General features: G+C 37.5%; 1 protein-coding gene across 3 annotated transcripts; it reads right to left on the bottom strand.

Moving 5' to 3' along the window:
• Window positions 1-114: 114 nt before the first annotated feature.
• On the bottom strand, window positions 115-21,485 carry LOC127950500 (receptor-type tyrosine-protein phosphatase N2-like). Of its 3 annotated transcripts, none has more exons than XM_052547611.1 (23): window positions 21,170-21,485; window positions 15,062-15,112; window positions 13,689-13,802; window positions 13,441-13,531; window positions 12,713-12,839; window positions 12,117-12,426; window positions 11,223-11,558; window positions 11,104-11,147; window positions 10,068-10,390; window positions 9,492-9,578; window positions 8,882-8,961; window positions 8,697-8,761; window positions 8,267-8,479; window positions 7,968-8,165; window positions 7,003-7,150; window positions 6,792-6,865; window positions 6,110-6,187; window positions 5,783-5,902; window positions 4,372-4,538; window positions 3,104-3,157; window positions 1,655-1,719; window positions 1,464-1,537; window positions 115-1,376 (listed from the first exon to the last, which is right to left on the bottom strand). In XM_052547611.1, exons 1-23 carry the CDS (start codon window positions 21,276-21,278, stop codon window positions 1,305-1,307), a joined length of 3,000 nt encoding a protein of 999 aa, XP_052403571.1. In that variant the 5' UTR covers window positions 21,279-21,485; the 3' UTR covers window positions 115-1,304. The 3 variants fall into 3 exon arrangements, with proteins under 3 accessions (XP_052403571.1, XP_052403572.1, XP_052403570.1); XM_052547612.1 differs by having other exon boundaries at window positions 10,068-10,393; window positions 12,722-12,839; window positions 21,170-21,484; XM_052547610.1 differs by having other exon boundaries at window positions 10,068-10,393; window positions 21,170-21,484.
• Between the last annotated feature and the right edge of the window lie 337 nt (window positions 21,486-21,822).

The raw sequence follows: 21,822 nt of genomic DNA on the forward strand, positions 1-21,822 counted from the left end.
AACATAAGCTTTCACCAATATCAAATTCATTGGTTACATGTTTTTTCCTAAATTGAGTGTAAACACTGGTTCAGAATGAATGTGCATCTGCGTTTAAACACTCAGGACAGTAGGTACTTTTGCTTTACTTCACAGACACATTAAACTTTATTATGGAGCTTCACAGGATCAAAACAGCGTCAATTATTCAGTTGCAACACACACTGATAGTCTGATAATGGTGAATTGAAATAATTATGCACAGACTTTACTTAGTCATACAGATGAGCTTGTTAGTAATGATCAATCTTATCACTGGGATTTTCACAATGATTACTCATACAGTCAAAACAGATGTTTGAGAGACAAACCAGCCCATCACAAAGTCTCTTTACAGTAATGAATCTTGGCAGATAGTGGAGGAACAGCCTGCTCTAGGTTTACTTTTTGATGTAAGAGGTGCTATTGGGGTCAGGCCACATTAATATCTGTATTAAGAGATGAACTGCATACCTACAAAGAGCATCAGGATATGCAGAACCTTATTCCCTTTGATGCTTCTTATTAAAATGCATGAATGTTTATTGCTCTTGTGGATGTTTACTGATATGAACTCCTCCATACACTCATGAATCCTCCCAATAACAACATGGAGATCAGACACTGTATTTGTAGTTTGCTAGAATCACACAATATCAATTTAGTCTTTATTTGTTTACATTTTCTAATGCACAAGTTTGCTGTAAGTTCATAAAGCACAACTGCACAAGTCTTGCATGCATTTCTACTTGCTATCCACACTGTTTGTGGGCACAGATTAAATTTTAATACCAAATGAAAGTGGTAGTACTGCCCAAGAGTTTCTTATAATAAAAGTTCAGGTCTTAAACATCTTGATAAGGCATACATGCAAGATGTTACTGCTTTGTATGAATCTCTGATGATCAGATAAACTGTAGTTGTCACAACCCAGAACATGGGTTATCTTAAATAAAAAATCTTAAATAAAGACGCAAATACAGATTAATTTAATAAATTCAGGTCCAATTATCTATATACTCAGAAACAGATCTGGCCAGTTTTCTGTGCGTGATGCAATAGAAATAGCAACGATGAGAGAGTAAATCAAATCTGAAACAATGACATGGCAAAAATTAAATGAATGTGCTTTCAAAATTACACAGAACTGAAATAATACACAATGACTAATTACTACTGAATATAGTCTAATCATTTACAGACAAAATAGTTTCTATAGGACATATATCTTCTCAGAAATGGGATAATAGCTTTTATACAACTGAGAGGGAAGAAGAAAGGAAGTATCACTGTGGCAGGATTTTGAGAATAGCGTTCACCTCTTCAGCTACAGTCGTCAGTGCAAACTCAAACTGATCCTGAGAAAGAAACAGAGAGAGTATGTGTCAGTATGAAAGAGATTGTGTGTTTCAGTGTAGCTCAAGCTCGTATGTGTGTGTACATGCCTTGGTCTGAACCATGCTGGGTCTCTGGTCTCTCAGGTGTTCCAGCGTAGCAGCAATATCAATCTCTTTTGCCCCTGTAAAGCAAAGAATTTTGTATATTTCTATCAGTATTTATACTGACTGTCCACAATGTGCAAAGTATTTTTTTTTACCAACTAATCAGCTAATAATCAGCTTTTCTTTGTCTTTACCTTTGGCCATTTTATTCAACACCATGTCAATCAAAATGTATGTCCCAGTCCGTCCAGCTCCATCACTGATGGACAAAAAGCAAGATTAAAAAAAGGATAAATTAATTAAATTAATAAAAAGACAAATTACAGATTATTTTTCAATGTCAATAATAAAAAATAAAAAAAGTTAAGAAAAATAGTTGCACAATAAGTCCGTAAATAATACTTGTAATTGGATCAAATTTGCTGTAAATTAACCTACCCTCAGGACATCTAAGATGTAAATTAGTTTTTTTTTCTTCATGGGAACAGATTTTGAGAACTTTAGGATTACATCACGAGCTCACCAATAGATCCTCTGCAGTGAATGGGTGCCGTCAGAATGAAAGTCCAAACAACTGATAAAAACATCACAATAATCTACAAGTAATCCACATTACTCCAGTTCATGTTTGTAAGAAACAAATTCATCATTGCAGCCTTTTTTCTTTAAATTAAAAACTTCCATCCAAAATACCGCTGATGCATGATACATATTTCACTCCTGATTCAGACAATATTTTTCTTTTTCTTTTTAACTGGTTTAAACAATATTATGGATTACGGACATCTTAATGTTGGATTTATAACAAACACGAAGCTTTACACATCACAAGACATAACCTGATGGACTGAAGTTGTGTGGATAATTGTGATGTATTTATCAGCTGATTAGACTCTCATTCTGATGGCTCCCATTCACTGCAGAGGATCTATTGGAGAGGAATTGATGTAATGCTAATTATCTCCAAATCAGTTCTGTTGAAGAAACAAACTCATCTAAATCTTAGATGGCCTGAGGATAAGTATAATTCCAGCACGTTTAAAATTTTTGGTGAACTGTTCCTTTAATACACATTTTATTTTTTACGCTTTAGTCCAAATGCAACATTTTCTGCCTCTTGCATAACTTTGCCTTCCCACTGATGTCATCATGACACCATGAGCAGGGAAAATAGCCAAACGTTTTCTTTCAACCATCTGTCTTTTAGTAAGTGCGGTAACCACGTAAAACTACTGATGCAAACACAGCGGTGGCGAGTAGGTGTGATTTCACCTGTTGTACTCTTAAACCTTGATTTCTATCCCAAAAATGCCCTGGTTATGGTCTGCCGATTTGAATTTTAGCATTTTGAAGGATGAACATCAGAGAGTTTCTGTCGAGTTTTACATTTCAATTTAAAATAGCATTTTATTATTGTGCATTGTAACATTAGTATGAAAATTATTTAGCATCCTTCTGCTTTTGTTTATTTAGTGAACATTTATGTCGAATACATGCCTTATGCACTGCATTTTACTTTTTGCATAAATAATTTTATATATATATATATGTTTTTTTTCTCTAATGGCAAGTAATATTACAGCATAAATGTCAAATAATAAATATTGAATATTAAATTATTGCAAATGTGTGTTTGTACTTGCCTGCAGTGAACAATGACTGGGCAGGATCTTCCACGGTAGCATTTGTTTACCTTCCTATTGGAAAGAAGACCAACATAACATCATAAACACAGACAGACACACACACACACACACACACACACACACACACACACACACACACACACACACACACACACACACAAATATATGAAAGCTGAAGGTAGATTTCAGATACAGCCAATCTCTATAGAAAAGGATGGAGTGCTACATATATTTATATAATAAAAGATACACAAATAAAGAAAAAAATACACTACTTTTGAAAAGCTTGGGGTCAGTAAGAGTTTCAATATTTTAGAAATGTGTTTCTTATGCTCACCAAGGCATTTATTTGATCAAAAATACAGTAAAAATAGTCACATTGTGAAATATTGTTATATTTTAATATAACTACTTTCTATTTTAATATATTTGAAAATGTAATTTATTCCAACGATGGCAATGATATATATATATATAAAATATATAGGCTATATTTAAACTTTTGAACTCTAATATATTAAAAGAAGGTTTTGACATCAAAGTGATTATAAAAACTGGGGATTAAAAAAATATGAATTACATAGGACAAATCTCACATGCTGTTTGTTGAAGGCTTTTACATGGTCTTTATTCATTTTATACTAAGCTAACAATATTTTCCATCTCCGACCCCTAAACCTAACCCTTGAGTAAACCTCTCTGCTTTTTTGTTTTACAAAAATTAAACATTATTACATTTTTAAATTTATTTATTTATTAAATAATTCTATTTACTAAGTTGTTTGGTCAGAACAATATAGACAAAACCTGACATAGACAAACACAGTCATATTAGCTTCAGACATGTTACTGGTTTATGCTGCTGGCTTTATTCAAATGAACATTTACAGGGGCGGGGCCAGGACCAAAGCACAACAATTCTGATCAGAGAAAAACTGAATAAAAAAAAACACACAGCGAGAGCAGAGAATTGTAGGTAAGAGGAGAAGAAAAGGAGGAAATCATAGGTCAGATCTTAGCAGACGGGTGAACAAAGATCTAGGGTGGAAAGAGATAGAGGGAAGGGGCTGGAATCCCAGGGTGCACTTGGATGCAGAGTCGCAGTTGTCAATGATCACTTTTGTGACTATGCAACTGGAGCCAGTGAACTAGCTGCACGACCACAAAAATGACACTGACAACCGCTCAGGAGCTGACACACACACACACACACACACGCTCGCACAACAAACAGGCAACACGTGCACATGCTCGCATAGGCGCACCTGCGGAAGTCAAGCAGAGTTTGGCTGGTTTCGGGCGTTTGGTCGTTCAGCCAGGTGTGATAGTGAAACTGTGTGACCGTACGGGTCTCGTTAGTCTGCATGTTCTTCAGGTAAAAACTCCGAACCAGGAAATCATCACACCACACATGCTCAGAAACCAGATTAACCTACATATGAGAGAGAAAAAGAGTTTATACCAAACAGCATGACACAGCAGTGAAAATCGTCCTATATACAGAGAGGGCAGAATCAAAAATACAGAAAGCCAAACCCAAAGTTTTGTCACTATTTTGTGTCTGCCCCATTATAGATTTCTGAATTTGCATTAAATTGCAGTTATTACTATGTGCACACTTTAAAAGGAATCTCCACACAAAGATTAAAATTGACATTTTCTTAAAATATCTTTCATCGTGTTTCACAAAAGAAAGAAATTCATAAAGTTCTGAAAATAACACAAGTGCGAGTAGATTATTCTTTTTATTTTAGTTTACAATAACATTTTGCATTTTAAATTCTTAACAACCTGAAAATTGTAAAGCAAGAAATATAAAACATTAAGCCTCTATAAAGAACATAGACTAAAAGTAAAAATAAAATAAAAATCCATATTCATTTTACAATATGAAATGGCTTAACAAGAACTGTAAAATTTAGCGAATTACCAGTGGCTTTGCATTTAAGACAACAACCCTAAACACTATAATTTAGCTTTTTCTATCTATTATTAATGCAATAATGTTATTTACATGCTTTACTTATTGATTCTTTTAATATAGTCATTACTTATATATTTATTCGAGTGAAATTATTATTATTCTTTTTTAATGTGTCATTTGCCATAGTTATGATCATTAGCAGGGCAAAGCAATATATAGCCAATACATAAGCACATGATCAGAGCAAGTTAGGATCTGTGCTGACAAATTTATCATTTGCAGACATTTTACTGTGTAAACTAAATCCACAATCCAACTCTGTTTATGGTGCCAGTATATTAAGATGGATTGTAGAATAAATGTTTAAATGTCCACAAATATTGCATATGATAGGGTCCGTGCTAACTGGAGATCAATGAAAATGATTTCTGGCATCTGATTGGATCAAATTCAATCTATTTTCATGTGATTTTGTTTTCACAGTCATTACTATGCCGAGCTGATGGTCATAAATAAGCTGCAAAAGTCACTTGAATGATACAGATTTATATATATATATATATATATATATATATATATATATATATATATATATATATATATATATATATAGTTTTTATTCAGTTTTAAAGTTCAAAAGTAGTTAAAACTAAATGGAATTGAAAATATGAACAGAAAACACTTTGTGCTAATTCTTTTGTCAATATTCACAAAACAGCAGAACAAATCCACACTCCTCCTCACAATGGTACCTCATAAATGTGGTAGAGGTTAGAGCCTTCATCGGGCCAGTAGTGATAACACTGCTTCACACCGTTCTCAGTGAGAGGAGTCAGCATGACAATCACCACACACCCGCTCTCCCAGACCATCTGCAAGAGAACACACATGACATTATACACACTGCATGACCATCTGCACAGGAACACACACACTGCACAGACACATACCATACACACTCTCCCTGACCATCTGCAAGACACACACGCAGACTCTTTCAGACCTTGTGTTAGAGATCACGCAAGAACAATCTCTCCAACAAGATCTACAAGGCAAAACAAACCAATAACGCAGTTTACCTGCCAGAAGTCAGCCACGGTGGAGGGCAGCGGGCCCTGAGTGGCGATGTATGCAGGATTACGAGGGTCATGATCCATCTAAGAAAAAAAACAACTAAGTAATACTATTCTGCACTATATGTAGTCTGGTTGTATCTAGTTTTAAATAATACACATGAGAATGAGCATTCAAAACACAAAGAATAAATTGCGCACATTAATAGTTCAGTTTATTTGCATGCATTGTCTGCATCATTATGGTACCAGTATCATTGCAATGCTGCAAAGGTGGCCATAAAATCCGTACTGCACACAATTTGCACAGTGCAATTTTCCATATTGCATGGTTCTGAGTGATAAGTTGATGGACAAATTTTCTGTAATATAAAATTAACTGCGATAACAGCAAGTAGTGCTCAGTAACCAGCTGTTATGTGCCTTCCTCAAGGGCATAGTGGTGATGAAGCAGGTCTGAGTTTTTGCGTTAACTGGTCCACAGACAGTTAATCAATGGCTTCTTTCCAAAGTAATTTACTCTTATTGTTTTCTACAAATGCAGTCACACAGCAGTAAACTGAGGTTAAAGTGTCCTACATCTAATGGTTTTTCCAGTTTGTGACACAGTTTGCATTATATTTGTAGACTGTTGTTTAAGCAACAGTTTTTCTTTTTTTCTGAAGTATTATATGTAGTTAGGGCTCACGATTGGGCTGGCATTGATGTAGTCCGAGTTGCCTTGATTGTTCTCCGCCTTCAGAGTTATTCTGCAATGATCGTCTAAACAAAAAACAAACAAATTTCATTTTCAATTCTGAAAAACACATCACAGAAAATCAATAATGCATTAACGGTTAGAGTACATGAATAAACAGCGCACCTGGCTGAAAGTGGATATGTTTGTGTGTGTGACTCACAGGCTATGACTGTGCTTGCGCGGTTTTTCTTGACGTTGCCGTCTCTTTGGCCGATGGTGGTGGCATTGGGCTCAGCCTGGTACGCACAGAGAGCCTCCCACTCAGACACCAAACGAGTCTTATTTTTCAGGTGGTCCTCCATATACGCCTAAAGAAACATACAGGAGGTTTTGTGAGTCTTGTGCCATTATCCAGTGGTGAAAGATAATTTAATACCCCTGAACGAAATGGAAATTTAAAGGGTACGTTTTCCTTTTTTCTTTTTTTTTTTACAGATATTAATTCATTTCAAAAATTTATTTTAATGGCTGCTGAAAATTTAGCTTATTTAATTTAATTTAATTAGGACATATACAACTAGAGAATAGTTATTTCACTACTGTAATAACTGTAATACACTCACTGTTTTTTTATTTTATTAAATAAATGCAGTCATGCCAAGGATAAGATACTTCTTTCAAAAAGATGAAAAAAATTAATGACAACTAATTCTAACAAAATTATATTAACATATAACCTATATATATATATATATATATATATATATATATATATATATACATTTTAAATAAGATACAAACCACTAACTAACAATTACATTATATTACTTTTTTTACACACCAAATATATTTGTGCATTTTAATTTTCATAAAATATTAATGAACTTCATTGGTCATTCCTCACTTTGATAACTATTACAAAAATGGAAACTGAAATAACAATAATACATTTAAAAAATAAACTGAATAAAAACTGAATTTTACGGTTTATTGTTTGTTTTATTTTAATCCTTTTATTGATACTTAACAAGACAACACATAATTATACATTCAGTGAAAAAAGTGTTTCATGTTTTTGAGTGAAGATTTAAGCTTTACCATGGCACCAGTTTCCACTGAATAAAGGCATCCGTGTTGCATTTTCAAACTTTTACAGTGTTCTCGTATGTTGGTTTGTGCATGTACCAGTATCATGTGACCAGTAGAGATGTCCATGTTAGAATGGACGGGCTCTTCACTCCAGGACGAGGTGCTAGTGCGTGCAGAGGGGCTTGGCATCGGGCCGTCACTCAGCTGAGATGACACACTATTTATACGAGAAGAATGAATAGGATCTGGCTTCTCTACAGGAGGCTTTACTGCCATTCTCTGCCTGCACAACTCCTAGGGAGAAAGAGATGGAAATCTCATATCAATCAAAGAAATACTCTCGAACAAGCAGCCAACACACACACACACACACACACACACACGCTCTTTGGTACCTGGTAGGTAGCAGTGGCGTCAGTGGTGGAGTCAGAGCCAAGGTTGGTGAGCTTCTCTTTGAGTTTGTGATGAGAGCGATGACGCAGACAGTAGACAACGCTGGACGCTATTAAGACTCCAATTATACAGATGATGGAAATCACAGTCAGAATTAGAAACTTCAGAGATTCGGAGCGACTGTACTTAGTGGGAATCTGATTCAGTTTGCTCCTCTAGAATGAAACAGAAAGACAAGTTGAAATACATTTCTTTAATTTGAAAGAAATTTGAAAGTGCATTTATTTTCTGAAGTCTGTTTTATAGAGTTTATTTTAAACATTCAATAAAATTAATTTTATTTTATTCTTTTTGTATATTAACTTAAAAATGGGAACATCAAATCCTTGGAGAGAAATGACAAAGAAATTAAAAAAGTGGAAAGAATCTTACATCAGTGACTCCAGCCTCTATAATCTTGACTTTTGCTTCTTTCTCCAATTCATCCTTTCGATGGACTGAAACAAGAGAAGAATCAGAATCAGTGGAGATCAGAGTCCTTCTAAATCTGAACCGAGACATTCATGAAAGAGCTCATCTTGTATAGCATGTGCATAGTTGAGTCTCTCTGAACTAACCTGCCACATTAGCCACATCCGCTGTAGTGATGTTCTGAGCATTAGGACGGACCTGAAATGTCACAGCTGGACTAACAACACTATACAAATGGCAAAAAAACAGTTAATTACTTTGAGGAATCATGTCAATGTCCAACAAATATTAAATATATCCTCTAGTGTTTTAACCATAAAACTTATGAATACAATTAACAGTGTTTTTAAAAACTAAAGAGTCATCCATTAAATTATTTTCAGACCTCAAACCTGTCGGAACTTAAAGGTCAAGATGAAAAGTGTGATGTACATTCAAGTGAACTGAATTATTAAGAAAGAAAGAAATCCATGGTGGGCACTTAGTACTGTCCATTAGTTATTGATGAATGCAGGCAGATCTGAATGTTATGGTCTGTTTGTTTCACCAGAGGATCGAATTATGATATTTTAATTAAAATATAAAAAGTAAAGAACTTTTAAAAGATGAAACATACAGATTATAAAACTACTACTAGGATTTAAATATGCCTTCTAACATGCCTTAACTCTATATTTTTTCTCAACTTAATTTCTAAATTTACCCTTATATTCTAAACCTACAGTGTCATTTGAGAAATAATAAACCATGACTCACGAGAGGTCGGAGAAATCAGTCATTTGAATCTTCGCTTTACGAGCCACCAACTCCATTAGATTCAAACCAATATTAGTGGGAAGATTTCTGAACCAGAAAGAGAGAAAAATTATAATTATTTTTTTTAAAGATCTCTTAAAAACTATTTATTCTAAAGCAATCAAATTATAAAAATGACTAAAATACAATATTAAGTATTTATTTAAATGTACAATAATACTTAATTCTTAATTCAATAATACTTAATTAATGTTCTTTTGAACTTTTTATACATCAAGCAATCCTAAAAAAAATATGTCATAGTTTACACAAAATATAAACTATTTTCAATATTGATAATAATAAGAAATGTCTATTGAGCAGCAAATCAGCATATTAGAATGATTTCTGAGTAATCATGTAACACTGAAGACAGGAGTAATAATGCAGAAAATGTTGCTTTCCCACCATAACAGGAATATATATAATTTGAATATATATATATATATCTGATCTAATGTTTGGCAATATTGCATAGAGAGAAACTGCCCAATAAAATACACGTATGGGTGTTAGAGTCACATGTAAATATCTCACTCTGTGTCAGTAATAATGTATCCGTAGATGTCATTTTTAGGGTTGCTCTGGACATCCAGCTGGAGATCCTGTGCTTTCATGTTCTTACGGCGTGGTGCAGGGTTTTCCTTCAGAGCAGAGGAGGGCGCTATAGCTGCTGCCTGGACCCAGCCTTCTACCTCCTCCACTCTCTCTATGGCCTTTTTCTGCATCCCCACCTCTCGGTGTGTGGTTCGGCTACGAACCGTCTCCACAGACACACCCCGTCCCTTATCAACAGGTTCAGCTTCTGAGCTGGAGGTTTTATCCAGGTACTCCAGCAGCTTTCCTAAAAAGCCCACATCCTGCTAAAACAGGAAGTAAACACAGGCTGAATGTAAATCCATCCTTGAATCCATCCTTGAAAGAAATTCAGTGCATAATATTAGTTATTTGAATTTATTTAATTGAAATGTAATCTAACATTCAACCAATCCCCTGCAGGAAAATCTGAAATGTCATACTAAATCAAGCTGGGTTTTAAAAACAAAAAAAAATATTTTTATGGTTGTCAAATTAACATGTTAACATAAGGAATCAATAGAATTTGTTTAACTGCAATTTGTTAAAATGCAAATAAACTATAATAGAATAATAGACAGTCAAACCATTATATATATATATATATATATATATATATATATATATATATATATATATATATATATATATATATATATATATATATATATATATATATAATGGTTTGACTGTTTATATATATATATATATATAAAAGTAGGATGAACCTAGAAAGACCTAACAAATAACTTGGAAAAAAAAAAAAAAAAAAAAAACTATATATATATATATATATATATATATATATATATATATATATATATATATATATATATATATATATATATATATATATATATATATATATATATATATATATATATATATATATTATATAGGTTTACAGATTTAACCTTATGAGTGGGAAGAAAATGTTTGTATTTGTGTACTGGCATAAAGTATATTTCTGACCTAATACAACCAACACTAGCACTACCTTGCTGTCCATAGTTCTCTTGTCCTCCACTACCGTCTGTCCCTCTGAAAGAGAAACATCATGATCATTAGAAATGCTTGTCTATGTGTGATTGACGGCTTTGCTTCAGAAGATGTTACCTGTCACAGGAGGGATGGTTTGGACTGTCTTTTGAGTGACTGATGAACTTTCCCCATTCTCTTCTCTCTGATTCTGAGCACTGTCTTCAGGGGCTTGATCCATTACATAACTCTCAGGATGCTGGTCCTCATATTGCATGTCTTCATCCTCGTCCTCAGGACTCTGCTGTGTCTCCAGGTCTCTGGGCCTTTCTCCTTGACCTGCCTGCTTGTCTGCCACCTGCAGAGCGTCCATGATTAGAACAGCAAGCTTATCCAGGTCTGCTGCCTTCAGACTCTTCACATCTGCCCCACTCTGCCTTCCCACGTTCCGCAGAACTTTCCAGATGAAGGATTCTGTGAAGAAGTGAACGTTATTAAATCTGGAGGAGATTTGATGATCTGATTGTTGGTGAAATATAAAAATGCTTTTCTGAGGGTCAGTCTCCAAAGCATTCTGATTTTTCATTTTATAATTTTATTTGCTTCACATGGCAAAAAAAAAAAAAAAAAAAGACTTATTGCATTATCATGAGGCAACATCATGCAATAGTGTCACTAGTAAAATAGCAAAAAAGACAGAGTCTTTGCACATTAAACTGGGATAGGAGTATTTTACATTTTCCTAATAAATTATTAAAAAATTGCATACTGAACCACTGAATATTGGCCTGTTCTTCACACAAAACTATCATTGGGCTTTTAATAGTCTAGTTTTAGCTTCTTCTATGGTACTCTTTGCTACTTTATTGTCCATTAAAGAGCTTGACAAACTCTAAGCTACATTTGTATTCTGTTAATGATCTCCTTTTGTTTTTCACAGAAAAAAGGAAGTCATACAGGTTTTGATAACACTAGTAAATGATGACAGATAAGGGGAGCAGGTGCAAGAAGGAAGAGAAGATAACATCATACCATCCACGGGTTTAAGAGAGTCACTGGCGGAAGACTTTGTTGATCCATCTTTTAAATAGAGGCGGTCCACTCTGGATCTGTCTCCCAGATCAGACTGAGGCAGTTTGTTCTTGGAAAGATACTTCTGAAGAGCGGCTGTGAGCAGGTCTAACCCCTCGTCCTGCTGGGGAACTGGTGCCGCATCGCTCTGGTATCGGATGAGGTCAGGGTAGGACTGTGACTTAAAGGGCACCTCTGGAATGAACTGAGGAGGGGATGAGTCACTTTCAGGCCGTGGTTCTCCAGTGCGATAATATTGAAGCTCCGGCCCCTACACAGGATAAACATAGACATTTAAAACATTATCTATTATAATAAGCTTAAAAATACATATATATATGGGTAAATCACACTTGCTATGTTTATGCATTTAGCAAATTTAATCAACTTTACAATTCAGTCTGTCACGTTAATAATTTAGCATATTGTTGGGCCTAAATATGAGATTTCTTTTCACTTTTATTTGATAAACAATTCTACTACTGTGTTCAGTCACCACCCAATGTAAATCTCTGACTTAATGCAAAACCAAAAGCACAGCCCCAGGACATACACACCTTACTCACCTTGTGTGCTGATTTTGGTAGCAGTCCCAGGTCCTGCAGGTATTTCAGGGTCTTCCTAACCTCAGCCTCGGATGATTTCAGTCTCTTGTCTCCAACAGCAGCCCCATAACCCTGCGGCCTGTCAGAATATCAAGACATAAGCCATGACTGTATGAATCACAGGTAATAATCAGAGATAACTTGAATCCTCTGTAAAGCTCCTGTGAATCTTTGTGTATTGCAATATAGAATAAACTGTGTTGCTAAACCTCAGTTTTTATGGAGAAATTGCAATGCTCATATCAGTTTAATTAACTTTTATTTAGATAAACTGATCTAACTGAACTAATAATAAACTATAAAAATCAATAAAATTAAAGTGTTGAGTATAGTAGATCATTTGGTTTAGGATTCCCATGAAGAATGGTCATACTAAAATCTCTCACTCTGACTTTGACCGGTATCACAGCAAATCTGAGCACACACAGGGTGTGAGATTATTGATTTTCTACAACTCTGTTAGAGAGAGATACCTATAACTAGAGGTTCTTGCTAAGTATCTTTAAGCAAGATAGTGTGTTTGAACAGCATCATATGTTTTCTGAGAGTGATGAAAAGCCAAATAGTATATCTGGAGCTTGTTTAGGTGTGATTTATGCAAAGGATTTTTCATCTGTGATGTTTCCTTCCTATGGCTATATAAGTGTGCAAACTAACTAGCGAATGTTAGTGTGTTTAACCTTGGCTCTGGTAATGGTAGGGAAACTTTGCGTAGTTTTGAGAACTCGTTTGATAAAACTTGTTGTGTGACGTCATCTTCCCAAGACAACCCTGCAAGGACAGAATGGAAGCAGAAGATTTTGACTCATCTTACATGAATAGTCACACACAGAGCCGCTGATTTGATCCTGAGGAGCTCTAGGAGCAGCCTTTATAACCATGGTGACAGTGATGTGTGCGGTTGCTATAGTGACATTAATGCACCTACCTCTGTGTGCCAGTTTCTGGAGCAGCGTGCGGAATCTCTCTACCGTTGCTGCTGTGACGTCATACGTGTAGACGGCTGTTAGCGGAGCGGCCTCACAGCGGCCGAACATGCCATCTACAGAGACAATCAAATCAACAGCCATTTTAGAATGACAAATATGTGCACAAGAATACTTCATGCTGTGTGTGTTTTTATGTGTATTTTTAGATCCATTAAGAGTCTCATCTTATTAAAAACAGTCACCAGGGGCAACTGAGACAGGACCAGCTGGAGTCGCCGTCACCTGCCTTATACGCAAAGACAATTACATTTGCATATATATATTGCACTTACACGAGGGGAAACACCTCGCTGTGTTATTATTCAGTGTGTAATTGGAGCACAGCAAAAGATCCTATATGCTGTGACATCAAGAGTCAAATCATGCCAATCATAACAGAAGTCATTTCCATATAGAATTCTTATTATTACAGCAGGAATAAAGTCTTCCGTTCTAAGGATTGGAGAAAGGGAAGAAAACCGAGGTCAAAATTAAATACTACTTCTTTGTGCATGATTTTTTTAAATTCAAATCTTAAATGAAAAAAATAAATAAATAAAACATAAATCTGATTTGTGATTATGTGTGTATATATCAGCTATGAGTCTTAACTAGCATTTTATGATATTCATGTTACAGAGTATTTTGTTTTTAACATACTGTTTTTGCATCAATGCCAAACTAATTAATCTGTTATGAACAATTTTTACAGTTTTACAATTTCCAAACAAATAGAAGCAATTAAAGGAGATAAAGAAGCTTTCATTTGTACAGTATTTAATTGACTAATTTGATCCTATAATAGGACGTACACATATTTATTTAATAACTATAATAATTGTTTATATGTTTATATAATATATTAGATATATTAGCCATTTTTCTTTCTTGAAATATGCTTTCATCTTCTCATTGTCAAAATTAAATAATGAACAAAACCAGAATCTGCTCTTCATTCACATATGAGTAAGAAAGGAGGTTAAGTCTATGACCTACACGTGAATGATTTCATTCACATAACCCTCTCATTGATGAGGTGTCATATTGTTCCAACAAAAAGACTGATTTTTATGGAGAAGAGTTCGGAATGGTTGCTAAGCAACACAAAAATGATAATAAAGAGCACTGTGTGTGGGTGTTGGTGTATTTGATAGGGTGTGTGAGAGTCTGTATTTGTTGTGAGTGTGACATAACAAAAGAGTTAAATTCACTGTATTCATAATGTACACAGCTGCTGAATCCAGATGAAAATAAAAACCAAGTGCTTGATCAAACAGCATGATGCATGAGATCTACAGAGACCGCAGGTCCCGAATGCAAGTGTGTGACTCACCATTAAGACAGACTTCATAGTTCAGACACAGACCCTTCTCAAACAGGCAGCCTGAGAGAAAGAGAAACGGAATTTTAAGAGGGCCACACCAAAGACTTATAAATAATTATAACGATAACTCCAAAGTTTGAATAATCCTTCTAATTCTTTAAGAATAGTGTAGTTCAGATCACAAAAATAATGATAATGACACAGAGAAAGGATATTGTTGTAATCACTTTCAGATGGATGAATGATAAAACACTGACATTGCATTTAAAGCAACACATGACAAAAAAGAACGTTACAATATGTATTGATGTGAATGATAATATATATTCCCTACAACTTTCTTGATGTAAAAAGGACTCAAAAAAGGATTTAGTTTTACTTCATTTTTTATGCAATGACACTCCCTATTAACTGACTGATGTCACTGAATTAGGTGTCCAGAGATATCACTCCTCCACAGTTTTTTTTTAGGGATTTCAACAATATCTCAAACTGGACTCCAAGTTGCCCCAAGAAAGACTGAAATCAAAAAAATAAATATTTAATCCACAAATTATGCTGTCCACATCAGTTTTATAGATATCTTCTACTACTGTATATCAGAGGATAAACATCTAGGAAAAACTTTACTTCAACTAAGAACTCCTGAGGAATAAAAAGCAACATCTGAGCAGTCAAACTTTCCTCTGGGCTGCACTGTATCTTTGTACTATATGCTTTGCTGATAATAACATATCTTTGTAGGTAACTTTTACAATCGAGAGGGCAGAAATATGTTAAACATTCCTTCTCTGCATTTTTGCTTATATTAAATTCCTCAGAATCCTCACCCTAACAGCTGGGATTTCTTGTTTTTAATCAAACCACACGTGCATTTTGCTGTTTTTAAAATTTGTCATGATGATGACTTCATTGTCAGACAATGTTTGCAATTTTTTCTTGTCTACTGGTAAACTGATCGTGATGTATGGTATTACAGGACTTACTGCAGAGTGTTTGACATTCACACAAATCATTCATAGTAAATTCAGCTCACACAAACGCTCTCACGCCAAGTGCCTCAGCAGAAAACAGCTATTTCTCGGGCTCTGAATGTCAGTGAGGGGTTTAGAAGTATCTGACCTCAACTACTCATGTGTGATTAACAAGCCATGAATCCCTTCTTCTGGTTTTATTTAAGCCTGATTCTTCTTTGCATCATCTATTCTAGTTTTAACATTGACTGTCATGATTGTGTGATAAAATACAAGTACTCCTTTAAAAATTACTTATAGTTTACCCATTTCAGATAATCTGTCATGATTCTGCCCTCGTGTCCTTGATTTTTCCTAGTCTTGAGGCAGGATCATGACAGACCCATGTTTTGTGTACAAGCGCATGGCCTTGTCTTTGGGCCATGTGCTTGTGTTGTCTCGTTCCCTTGCCCCGCCCCCCTTGTTAACCTAGTCGTGTCTTGATTGTCCTATCTGTAACACCTGTCGTGTCTTGATTAGTACCCCTATTTAGATCTCCTAGTGTGCTCTGTCTTGCGTCGGTTCATTGTCATTGTGATTGTACCTGTGATTGTACCTCAACTGTGTTTCTCAGATGTGTTCCACACTTGTGATTGTTCCTCTGAAGTCCCTGTATAACCGTGAGTGTTAGTTGTAGTCAGTGTTCTCCTGTTTTGAGTCTTTGTTTATCTTGTCGAGTCAGTCTTATTTAGTATTGCTGTATTTGCCCTAGTCCTGTTTTCCCCCTCGTGGGTTTTGTTTTCCCCTTTTTGTATTAATAAACTCTTTGTTTGAGAATCCCTGTCTGCACCTGAGTTCCTCCCTTGCCAAGATCCTGACAGAATGAACCGACCAAAAAGGAACTCAGCAGGCAGGAGGTCCCCCGAGCTCCAACACTTGTTGGAGTTCCGTCGACAATGTTGGATGTCGTCCCCCACCGACAGGAAGGGGGTCACCCTCCCATACTCGCCCGAGGGGGAGTGGATCCTTCGGAATTATGCCCGGCTGTGGGAGAGCATCTCCCAGGAGGAGCCACAGAGGTCCCCTCCACCTACCCAGCTGCCGGCGATCCCGGAGGGTCGTGTCCTGGCCGTGGCAACCCTGGGGGATCAGTTAGGTCCCTCCCAAGATCCTGAGGCACCTTCCACTACCTTAAGTCTCCCCAACAAGCGAGGGAGACGGCTTTCATGGGAGTCAGCTTCAGAGTCTTCGGCGTCCGAGGCTGCCCTGCCCGAGACCAAACTCCCCCAACCCGCCTCTGACCCAGCTGTAGCCTCTGCACCGCGCCCGAGGAGGAAGAGGAGGAAGAAGGGGCCTGCCGGTCCTGTGACCCTGTCTCCTCCCGTGCCAGCAGCGGTGAGCGCTGGTGTGCCCGTGCCAGCAGCGGTGAGCACTGGCGTGCCCGTGCCAGCAGCGGAGAGAGCTGGCGTGCCCGAGCCAGCAGCGGTGAGCGTGCCCGAGCCAGCAGCGGTGAGCGTGCCCGAGCCAGCAGCGGTGAGCGTGCCCGAGCCAGCAGCGGTGAGCGTGCCCGAGCCAGCAGCGGTGAGCGTGCCCGAGCCAGCGGCGGTGGGCGTGCCCGAGCCAGCAGCGGTGAGCGCTGGCGTGCCCGAGGCGGCAAAGAAGAAAGCCGTATTCAAGTCGGCAGTCGTGAGGGCGGAGGAGAGAGCCGCGGCCGACTCTGCAGCAAAGACTCTTGTACAGTCGGTTTCATCTCCTAAGGAGATGCCAATTGTCCTAGCTGCTAAAGCATTTTCTGATTATTTGTCCCGTCTTGTCCAAATTTTAGAAATCCCCGTCAGTCCTGTCTTGTCCCCTGACCCTGTCCCCAGAAGTCCCAAATGTCCAGCCGTTGTCTCCCCGTGTCCAGTAGATGTTGTCCCCCCGTGTCCAGTAGATGTTGTCCCCCCGTGTCCAGTAGATGTTGTCCCCCCGTGTCCAGTAGATGTTGTCCCCCCGTGTCCAGCCGATGTGGCCCCGTGTCCTGTGGTCCCCCCGTGTCCAGTAGATGTCGTCTCCCCGCGTCCCTTGTCTGGTCCTGTCATGTCCCCTGTCAGTTGTCCCGAGACCCCTCCCCGTCCCTCACCACCCAGACCTGGCCGTACCCCCCGTCGTCAGCCTTCGTCCTGTCCTCCTAGGATTCCTACCCCTCCCACCCGCCCTGGTCTGTCCCCCATGAACTTTGTGGTCCCGCCCCCTCCCCTTCCCTGTTTGTTTTTTTTGATTTGTCACCCCAACCCTGCCGTTGTGTACTCATGTTTGCCTTTGTTGTTATTTGTCATGTCCTGTTGGTTTGTGTCTGTGTCCCAGTCTGTCATGTCAGTCGTGTCCCGTGTTTGATGTTCCCTTGAGGAGCGTCTGGAAGCCGCTCCTTAAGGGAGGGGTTCTGTCATGATTCTGCCCTCGTGTCCTTGATTTTTCCTAGTCTTGAGGCAGGATCATGACAGACCCATGTTTTGTGTACAAGCGCATGGCCTTGTCTTTGGGCCATGTGCTTGTGTTGTCTCGTTCCCTTGCCCCGCCCCCCTTGTTAACCTAGTCGTGTCTTGATTGTCCTATCTGTAACACCTGTCGTGTCTTGATTAGTACCCCTATTTAGATCTCCTAGTGTGCTCTGTCTTGCGTCGGTTCATTGTCATTGTGATTGTACCTGTGATTGTACCTCAACTGTGTTTCTCAGATGTGTTCCACACTTGTGATTGTTCCTCTGAAGTCCCTGTATAACCGTGAGTGTTAGTTGTAGTCAGTGTTCTCCTGTTTTGAGTCTTTGTTTATCTTGTCGAGTCAGTCTTATTTAGTATTGCTGTATTTGCCCTAGTCCTGTTTTCCCCCTCGTGGGTTTTGTTTTCCCCTTTTTGTATTAATAAACTCTTTGTTTGAGAATCCCTGTCTGCACCTGAGTTCCTCCCTTGCCAAGATCCTGACATAATCAGCTAAAAGCTCTACATGTTTAGTCTGATTCATAAAAAAGACATTTATCCACATATTCATTTAGAATTAAACAGCCTGATGGACGTATAGACTTACGGATGTATTATTTATTTAATTGCCCACTAATTTACTACGGACGTCTACACATAAGTACATCAATATATAAATAGCTCAACATTTTGAAGGTTAATGCACACACATCCCTCGCCTTTGATAAGATGCATGATTGTATTTTGACGCAAATAGAGCAGACAGGATGCACCCACACATGACACATATACACATAAACAACGTCATAAATAATGCATGCTTGCCTTTTTATATTCCTATTAAAACCTCTCTGTTACTATGGAGAGCAGTTTGTGTGCTCAGTTTAGAGGGAGGCAGTGTGAAGCTGCAGTCACAGTTCATCAGAATGATGGTGGACAGACTGTTTCCTCACTGACATCCTCTCAAATAAATCCACTGACACTCATCAGCTCAAATTATGAGCCACAGAGGTGAGTTTCTTGTGTGACCATGAGGTCAGCTTCTGCATGAGGCAACATCTGAGTTATTTTTTAATTTAAGGCATTTTTAATATAAGACGTTGGATAAAAAGCAACATTTGCCTCTGCATTACTTTTGGCCCAAGATCAAGTCTGATTTAAAGACCCTGGTCTCATGAAAATACATATAAATAGTATGGCAAATAAAAACGAAAACTCCTGGTACTTAAAGCAAAAATGGACTTTGCCGTGCTTATGTCTGGCGTGCATGTGATATGCAGTTTTCATATGCATATGGTATGAAATTTGTTGGCATGCATATAATACACAGTTTTTGTTTACAAATGATACAAATCTACCCCACGACCCTAATCCTACCCAACGTGTAGCATATACAAGCCAAAGTCTATTTTAGTGAATCAATACCATGAGTTTTTATTTGGTGTACTATTTGGATTAAAAAGTCTTGGCAACTCTAACATAGGCAATAAAATAAAATTAATAAAAATAAAACAATAAAAATGAATGAATAGTTTAAAATAAATATGGAATAAGCTGGAATTTCACTATTAAATAATCTGTTAAAGTAGCATTTTGTATAACTATTTTGTGTGTTAATAGGTAGGTGTTACATTTGCTCGTACTATATTAGTTTTATGTAATCAATACATTTTATTGATCTGTAACTGCAAAATCAAACTAAATTTAGCCTACATTACTTTTACAGAATTTTAAATGCTTCGGCATTAACTGGCTGTCTTTTGGCTGACAAACCTCAAGCATAGAGTATGAGTATATATATATATATATATATATATATATATATATTCACTTTTGAAAGTCAGTTTGGAAATCCTTTGTTTTATGGTCTGAGAGGAGCCTCGATCTTTTTACTGACTAGTATGTCAGTTTATAATGTACATCCATTCAGCTATTCATACAGCCTAGTGCAATCAAATCAATATGAAATTAACATGCTTCAACCTGTTGCTATAGTAACAGTTGCTAATGACTGACAGGATGACCTTTTCTGGGCTGGGTTTATGAATCACACACAGACCCCGTATCAACTCTATTACTGTGGCTCATGCTGTGAGCAGGGGCGAGCTGTAATCTGTGATGCTTCATTTCCTGTGCTTCTGCTGCTACTGCACTGACTGCAGACAGAGGCCCTCCTGAACACACAAACAACTATCTGATGTTCAGACCAATAATCTGATTAAATAACATAAATAATACTATGCATTCGTCAAGATAACAGGCCCAGTGTCCATCACCGTTTCTCAAGCTCCGGACCCAGTTATGTAATGAACAGTCTATGAAGTCCTACAGCTTCACATTGTATGACTTAAAATCATTGAATGTACAAAATGAAGCTATTTCAGAGAATGGAGTGACTGATGGATCAGCCAGTGTTGTATTTTTTGCGGAAACCTAGCTATATTATTAGGCTATTATCTCTTTTTTGTCGCTCATTCTTTATTGGCTCCATAAGGAAGACCGCGCATCCACCCGACAGATTACACAGCTCTGTCTAGAAAACGGATACAAACCATTGGAAACGACTCGGAAGGGAGACACTGACTTCTTATAAAAATATAGGGATATAATTGACATGGCGCGCACTTCAGCTCGCCCTTTCCCTACGGAAACGCACGCGCGCATGCACATACACATTTACACGCACACTATAAAAAACTTAATGTTACCGAATTTTTGATCTGCCGTAGAGGCGAGACTGGCCCGAAGCGCAAGGATGGTGAGAAACAGGTGAAACGATTCCATTCTTCCGATCACGCGTCCATCTCCTCCGCTCATTATTAATCCATGCCAGCGGTGGCTTTCCTTCTGTGCGCGAGGTCTGAGATGATGGGGGATGGATGGAGACGGTGTGGAGATAGAGGGAGAAATGGGAGAGAGTATGAAAAAAGTGAGGAGACGTCAAGCGTACGCAAAACCTATCAGCTCGCACCGCAGTCCACGCGACGCCAAAATCAGCACTGAACAGCAACCCGCCTCTGACGTCACGGACACAAGCGCACACAAACACACTACTAGTGGTGAGGCTAAGACAAATTGGCGAAAAATGAGATCTATCTATCGCAAAAAAGAAAAAAATACCCCGTTAGACCACCGCTGTGACTAATATATGCGCAAAAAAAAAAAATTAACCATGCGATTAATATAGGCGCCAATTCTATATATCTATCTAGGTTATTATAGTTATTATTATAGTTTGTAATTAAAAATAACAAAATAATTCATAATATTCATAAAAAAATGTGAATTTATATTAAGGCGTCATTTCTGATAAACTATTTAAATGCCATCTGTTCAAAAAACGGAATCCTTTTATCTGACA

Source organism: Carassius gibelio, chromosome B2 (genome assembly GCF_023724105.1).
Source record: "Carassius gibelio isolate Cgi1373 ecotype wild population from Czech Republic chromosome B2, carGib1.2-hapl.c, whole genome shotgun sequence".
Taxonomy (NCBI): Eukaryota; Metazoa; Chordata; class Actinopteri; order Cypriniformes; family Cyprinidae; genus Carassius; species Carassius gibelio.